Below are 7,931 nucleotides of genomic sequence, written 5' to 3'. Positions count from 1 at the left end.
GGTGGTGTTGAAGAGACACGAGCCGTGCTTGCCGCCGAGGGCCGGCCCCGGCTCCCCGTCGCCTCACGGGGAGGGAGGGGGAAGCTGGTGGCCTCTCCGCGGGAGACCAGGGGCCAGGCAGAGCGCAACTCCCCGCGCTTCCCCCGCTTCGAGGAGAACCGGCCTGTGTGCTTTTGATTCACAGCCACGAAAGATGAGGCAAAAAAGCACCGTTACCGGCAGAAAATATCCGAGTACATGACCAGAGCTGAAGACATTAAAAAACACATTGAAAAAGAGAAACAAGGTATGGAGCCGCGACGTACCCGTTCGCATTTAAATACCTGTTGTTATGTGAACGTTTTATGGGCGAGGTTGTTAACATAGGAATTATGTCACGATCTTTTCTTTTCAGATGGCAAATACCATAAGCAAATCAGGATAGAGGAAAATGCAACAGGTTTTGGCTACGAAAAGCTTTTCCAAGAGTACCTTACTGAGATTGTTTCTGAAGTTTGGGTGGAGGACCCATACATTAGGCATGTTCATCAGGCAAGTAGATACTCAGTGTAACTGATAAGATGTAACTACTAAAAAAATTCCAAGTTAATAAATTAAATAACACTTTTACAGTTGTATAACTTCCTACGATTCTGCGAGATGCTAGTTAAGGGGCCCTGCAAAGTGAAAACAATCCACCTCCTCACTTCCTATGATGAAGTAAGTGTCTAGGTTTTGGTTTCTGTTTCTCCATACTCAGGTGATACCACATGCAAGTATATATACTTATAAAACATACTTGTTTTAAAATACAGATTTGTTCTTACTTACCAGTACTTGGTAGACTGCGGCTCTGATGCCTGTAGCAGAAGACACATTGAGAGAAAAATAATGTGGTAGTTGAATGTAAATGATTTTATAAGTTCAGAGTTTTCTGATAACTCTAACAACTTCTTGGTAAGCAGGTTCTTAAATGGAAAAGATATTTTTGTGACAATTTTGTTGTGGAAAATGTCATCAAAACCAAAGCGTCTACTGAGATATGTTTTTTCGCTTCCAACAGCTGTATATAGTTGTCATTTTAGAGGCTTTGATGAGCTAAAACCTCTCAAACTATCACTGCATTTATTTTGGCTCAAATAGTAATTCATACCTAGTTTCAAAGGGCTGAGAGTGAGCTCCTCCTCCACATCCCTTAGCAAGTGTACCTATAGTCTGTCTGCTTTTTATCCTTTTATTCGCAGTCTTTGAAACTGCGAATCTACCTTCATCCAAGTTACTTTCTTTTGGTTTAAGTTATTACTAAAAAGGTTTTGTTGGTGAGTTTAGGAAGAGGTGACCAGAAGTAGAATATGTTGTTAAAAAAAAAACCCACCACATTATTTTTACTTTTAACAGGGTAGCGGGAGGAGTCAGCAGATAAGTGGCTTGGAAGAAATACAACAATCATTGAGGAACTATGGAGTAATGCTGAATATTGCATTTTCATCTTCAATACATGATCGAGAAATTAGGTGGGTGATATGAAAAGTCAGCGAATGCTAGTTATTTGAAGTCAAACTACTTAACCCTAACTTCTGAGACAATTTCTAATTACAGCTGTGGTTAATGAAGTGGAACGCAGTGGCCCTAATTGGTTAAAATCAGCCCTCTGTAGTTTCATGTGTTCTAACTGTGAACATAATAGTAGATGTCTCTTTATACAGAACACTGTCTTCCATGGTTCATACAGGTATCGGCGATGCTAGGAAATAACTGTCATTGAAACAAGGCGCTTGTGCGTCATGTGGATATAACTATTTTTTTATTCAACATACTCATAGTATTCAAATTTGTGAATTTTTAAAACAGATTCAACAATGGATGGATGATTAAGATTGGAAGGGGTCTCGATTATTTTAAGAAACCACAGGTAAGAATGCTTTGACCTCTTTAATTAACTTATACTGTAAAAGAGCTCATTCTATGTTCACCATGTTAATTCTGTTAATTTCTGCAGAGTCGTTTCAGCATTGGATACTGTGACTTTGACTTGCGACCTTGTCATGAAACAACAGTGGATGTCTTTCATACTAAACATACAAAGAAAATGTGATCAGATACGACTGCTTTTAATGAGTGTTTTTATAGGCATAAAAATGTAAGACTGGAAGATGCCACTTGAGTCCAGCTGTCCACTCTCAGAGCAACTCTTCTAACTACTTAGTCCAGCACAGCTTTTATAATCTGTAAGTTTAAGAACATTTGAGACTTTTCAATCTCAGAAAACACAACTGTATAATTCCTCCACTGTACTTCTTCCATAATCTTAATTAATACAATCCATGTCTAAACTTGATTTCATAACAGACCCTCAATACTGTCTCTCAAAGGCAGTCATTTCTATTTTTACTCTTAATTTTGTCTTGAGCAAATTTTGGGTTTTATATCTTTAATTGACCACCACACAAACATTTGAAGCTGGGCTGCCACATGTCGTCTTTTATAAGCAGCCTTATTTATTTCCTTTAATTTTTGTATTCTAGTCATGACTGCTGTTCTGCTGTGTTTTGCTCAATCCCTTAATACCTGATTTCATAGACTTTACTAGTAAGCCCAAATCCAACATTCCATTTTCCAAGCTCCTTGCATACATACATTGTGTGTTCAATATACAGACATTTTAGGGTTGTCTTATGTGTCTCTGCATGATGGATTTTGGCTGGATGGAAAGGATGCAAACAGCTGTATTCTTTAACCTGACACTCCTATATGTTGTTTTATTCCATGATGTATGGTCATATACCCGATTTCCATCCTTTGCATTAGGTGTGAAAAGGTTGTATGATCCTCTCCTAGTCTTTTCCCTGACTTCCAAGCTTAATGTCCTTCCAGCTAGTTGTGCCAGTCTGTGCAGTTCTGTGCTACTAAGACAGTCCCCTAAAAAAATAATTGATTTTTAAATTCTTCCAGAAGTTGGATACCCTGAAACTTTCTTGTTAATAATGATTCTAAGGAATATGCTAATTGGAACAAAGAAAAAAGTCTCTTCTTGTCTTCCCTTCATCCTCTGGAAAGCAGACGATATCACCTGAGCTGCTGCTGCTTTTTCTCCTAGTACAAGAGTTCTTGATCATTGTCAGCATGAATCTGGCAAATTTGTATATTCTGACATGAAGAACAGGCAGTAGCCTCTTTTGCAGGTCCCATCAAAATCTTTTCAGCCTCAGGTCTGATAGGTGCCTTACATTTTCTGCATCTTGTAATGCAATATGCCTCCATATTCTAGTAGCATGTTCATTGCTAGAACTTCTTCTCTCTCCTATGTTTCTTTTTCCTGATGGCTGGTGTATTGCATTATCCTTTTTTTATTACTTGCTTTATTCTTTCACCTTCTGTCATCTAATGCTGCTATTTTAGTCTTGCCTGTAACACAAGAAATCTATTCCACAGCTGTCAAGAAGAAACAGAGCCGGTCTTTGCCTTGTTCTCTGGGTCACGGTTTGCCAGTGATCTGCCTTCTTTATCCTTTTGCATAATACTGTCTCAGCTTTTCAGTGTTACATCAACAAAAATAATAACATACGTGCCACAGAAGCTGTATGCTACCAGTCGGTCCCCCCAAACATTCCATAGAAGCTCCCTGGCTTGCTGCTCTGATATTAGGTTTCTGGTCACTGTCATCAGTTTTATTCATTTGTGTATCATATATGCCTATTTTCAATGGGAATAAAGGTTATTTTTTATTATTTGTAGTTTAGTCATCTGTTTGAATTCTTCTCTGCATTACATGGGGTAATTCAAGGAAGCTGGGTAATGCCTTATAGATCAGCCATGTTTGGGAGAAGGTTCACTGTAAATATAGTAAGCTTCCCAAATGTGAAGCTTTGTATCTTTTAACCTAGTCCAGCAATTTCAAACATCCAGGGACAAAATAAAAAGCCACCTTAAATATTTTAGATCAACTTTAAATCTTAATACTTAATTGGAAATCAAAATAAAAATCTTTCTGCTTTCTGCATCTTGTAATACAATATGCCTCTCTGTTCTATTAGTAAGCCCCTATGCTGTGGTCCTCTACAACTACCACAAGAGGCAAGCATGGTCTTCCCTGTCTTGCCTGTTCATTGCTAGAACTTTTTCTCTGTTTTCTAATTAGACTATAATTCACTAGCTAAGACTGCAGATTTCCTTGCAGATCTCATGGATATGCAGTATCTGTACACATGTACAACTAAGGCTTTAGCGACGTACCAGTTGGCGCTGCGCTGCAATTTTTACCTATAAGCCCTTTACCTCTGAATAGTTCCTTTCACTGTCAGTAGGAACACCATGTATGAAGAGGAATGGGCATCAATGAATGGGAAAAAAATTATCAGAGTAATCTAGGAGTACAGTTCTGCGATCATTTTACTGACTCCAGGCCATGTTCTTCTGTGCTTCCACTTGCACTTACGTAGTCAGGTCTTCACCTGGATTGTGCAGCCAGGGCTGTCCCTCCTGGCATCATCTGTGGAGATGAGCTTAAGCCACTTTCCCCACTGGAGTCAGCGTTCAGTCCTACAGTGTGACTGCCAGTCCTAGCCAAGGGCTGGATTCACCCCCACTGACTGCTCTCCTCAGCTAAAGGTAGGTCGCTTCTGCCATGTAATTTCCTCCTACTGAGCGCTGGTCAATCAGCCATCTTTTAAAGAGGACAGCGTGCAAGTAACACAGTAACACCTCATATGCCTTTGCAGGCCTCACTTACTAAGAAATATTTGCAGCTAACGGTCTCGTCTGCATGATTTAATTAGCAAAGGAGCGAAGTATTCATAAAAGGAGCGAAATATTCATAAAAGGATATACTGCTTATAGATTAGGGCTTCCTAATCTGACTGTCTAGATCCTCCTTATCTGAAGAATTTCAATCGCTGCTGTTACTTACGCTGCTGTTACTTACCACATTCTGCTTATCTGACAGTTTGGTGAAGAACAAATTGTGCAAGGTAGAAGTATATAAGCTCTGTAACTGCCTCATTTCAGCAGAGATCCTATCAGTAGAGGCTGTCTCTGCTGCTCTGTGTTCGCTCCTATAGCAATAAACTGCCGCTGTTCTGACCTGATCGAAATTGCATTCCAGTTATTCCAAGACAGAATTTGGTGCTGTGATTTGGATTCACGTGTCCTGCTTCGCCTGGGAGGACCACAGACTGATCCCTGCTGAAACCTCCTTGGTGCCGGTCAGAAAGGTAAGGGACCTCGTGAAATCCCTACTGGAGCTTCAGCCAAGGGTTGTCTGTATGGACAACAAGGACACTGGAAGTCAGAATGTCCTTACAGACCTAATCGTAAGTCCGTTAAGTCCAGCAGGATTCAGTCACCCTAACTTTCCACCCAACTCTTCCTTCATGCCACAGCCTCAGAAATGTGATTAGGACAGCCCTGAGGACACAAACATCATTGCTCCTTTACTTCCTTTAGACCAAACTGGTCCTTATTTATCTTGCTCTATTAACAGCAATATTGTTTCTTGCCTAATTGATACTCCATCCACTTTATGTGCCTCTGATTTTCCTGCAGTTCCCTTATCTCCAGAAGTAGTAAATGCTGTTGGTATTTCAGGACAACCCATATGTCATCCAGTAACGAGCCCTTTGTCTGTAACTATCCGCCTAATTTCTGGATACCATGCTTGCCTTTTAAGTCCTACCAGCCCAGTTAACCTTCTAGGAAAATACTCTTGTGTAAATTGGGTTGTGCTATATATTGTGCCCTGAATAGAATTTACCTTAATGTGCTTACACCTCAACAGTGTGAATTTATGGCTTTTTTGCTTGATGAACCTCCCACTCCAAATTTAACTAACTCTACTATTCAAAGGCAGTTTGGTGAAGAAAGAGTTGTATAACATAAATGTATATGAACTCTCTAACTGCCTCATTTGGGCAGAGTTCACAACAGTGGAGTCTGTCACTGCTGCGCTGGGCTCTCTCCTACAGCTACAGCTATAGCAATAAACTGCTTCTGTTCTGACCTGATCAAAATTGCATTCTGCTTATTCGGCAACACCAATGAAATACATTTTGAGCCTTTCATAATGTTACTTTATACTGAGCTGTTATTTTTATTTAACATGAAAACTGTCATTTTAGTTCACTATTGCCTTTCAGTAGCAAATTTTCTCCTAGATCTGTATTTGCAAGTGTATTTCCTAATGTAGAAGTATTATTCTGCTACAGAGTCAGTTTGGGATGCCTCCACCATTTTCCCTGGTTTAAACTGCGATGATGTCTGTCAGCATGGAGCGATACAGAGCTGCAGCCTATTACAGTGGCTTACATCCTACAGTTTGGGAACCTCGGGTACAGGCAGCGTGAAATCTAATCGCTAGTAGGTAATATTAAGCAAAAGCACAAGATTAAACAGCTTTAATGACTAATAAGAAAAATTCAGCTTGTAGAAGTTAATGTTTTAATTTTGTTTTCAATAAATTAAAAAGCAGAAGTTTAACTTAGATTTTCAAAATGCAAGTCACATCAACATTATCATATTCTCACATAGCAGATTCCACCTGCTGTGCAACTCATCATCTTGAGGACACACCCTTAGTAATGTTGTCACTAGTGTAGTGGTTTCATTTGGGCAAAACTTACTGCCAGTAAGGCTCTTCACCAGTTCACTGCACAGTGCTGGTGGCAGCCACTGCTCCGGCAGATCAATGTTACAGACTTCAATCCTTCCGTGCTTTACATCCATATCTACTTTAACGTCAAGAACAGAATCTTTATAGACCATGTTAAAACAAGTGTTAACGCTGAACTTCGGTGTCTTTCCATACACCCAGTCCCAGGTTTGTAGTTCTTTAGTTTTATTATTAATTCCAGGAAGCACAGTCTCATCAGCTGGATTTATTAAGGTGATACGATGATCTATTTGGTGCTGCATAGCATATTCTTCAGCAATGGCATCCAGGAGCATCTCACAAGTTAAACTAGGATCCTCTTCGAAGAGGTTTTTCACTGAGGCAGGCACACTAGGAGTGGCATTGCTTTTTAGCCCTTTATAAGGACTCTTTAGCACAGAAGATAAAACAAACTTATCTGCATTACAGAGTAAGGTACAATGGTGATAAGCAGCTGTCCTTCCCAGCTTTGCAGCAGTACCTGAGATTTTGTATTGCCTATCTAGCAAGATGTCATATCTGTCAGTGACACGTACATCTAACTGGGGGCGCAAGGCTTTCAGTGCCTTCACAACTAGTTTCAGGTTTTCCATTCGTTCATACTTTTTTCTGGTTGTAAAGAAAGTCAAATTGATATTGCCTAAGTCATGGTAAACTGTCCCTCCTCCACTTCTTCTCCTGGCTAGTCTAATGTTTTTTTGCCTCAATAGTTTTTTTTAGGGATTCTGGTGTCTCCCTATTACCACAGCAGGGGAATTTCTCCAAAGGAAAAGGACCTGTCGGTTCTCTAAATTCATGTGGTCATGGATCCAGTCTTCCACAGCTAGATTTTGGTAAACATCATTAGAAATAGACTGGATAATGAGGCTTCCACTAGTTGTGCTTCCGAAGCCAGCTTTTGGAGTCCTGAGGATGCAGGATAGCTGAAGGCAGTTCTTTAATGATGACTGGAGTACCATGTTTTTAATAACTGGACAGTAGATGGAAGGAATGCTTGATCTGATAAAGCTGAATGTGGCAAATGCGCAACCTGCTGTTGCAACAGAAATGAAATGCTAGTGGCAGTCATGATGCCGTCATGCTCTTCCCAAAGTAGCAATGCTCCTGAACTGATGTGAGTGACAAGGCATGTTTCTCCTCTTGAAGCTAGTGATGCTGTTCAAACCCTAATGTGTGCTTAACATAAAAGCTGGGGTTGTCAGAGTAGCTTCTCCTCGGAGTCCTTGGGGCCTAAAAGACCAAAGGAAGAAATGGAATTAAACTGTGTGTTTTCCGCTCACTCAATACAGTTTTCCTAATACAGTTTTAC

The 7,931-nt window shown here is 40.1% G+C and overlaps 2 protein-coding genes across 2 annotated transcripts; one reads left to right on the top strand and one right to left on the bottom strand.

Annotated features, from left to right (window-relative positions):
- The first annotated feature begins 189 nt into the window (after positions 1–189).
- On the top strand, positions 190–2,074 carry MITD1 (MIT, microtubule interacting and transport, domain containing 1). Its single transcript, XM_009576408.1, has 6 exons — positions 190–286; positions 395–531; positions 613–699; positions 1,378–1,493; positions 1,831–1,891; positions 1,979–2,074. Exons 1-6 carry the CDS (start codon positions 238–240, stop codon positions 2,072–2,074), a joined length of 546 nt encoding a protein of 181 aa, XP_009574703.1. The 5' UTR covers positions 190–237.
- Positions 2,075–6,403: 4,329 nt separating this feature from the next.
- On the bottom strand, positions 6,404–7,608 carry LIPT1 (lipoyltransferase 1). Its single transcript, XM_009576407.1, is given in 1 exon segment — positions 6,404–7,608. A coding segment is annotated over 1 exon segment (1,110 nt). The 5' UTR covers positions 7,582–7,608; the 3' UTR covers positions 6,404–6,471.
- Positions 7,609–7,931: the final 323 nt, after the last annotated feature.

This window comes from Fulmarus glacialis, unplaced genomic scaffold (genome assembly GCF_000690835.1).
Source record: "Fulmarus glacialis isolate BGI_N327 unplaced genomic scaffold, ASM69083v1 scaffold45434, whole genome shotgun sequence".
In the NCBI taxonomy this organism is placed as follows: domain Eukaryota; kingdom Metazoa; phylum Chordata; class Aves; order Procellariiformes; family Procellariidae; genus Fulmarus; species Fulmarus glacialis.
Note: the sequence above shows the minus strand (reverse complement) of the source record. Positions and strands in the feature narration are given on the sequence as shown.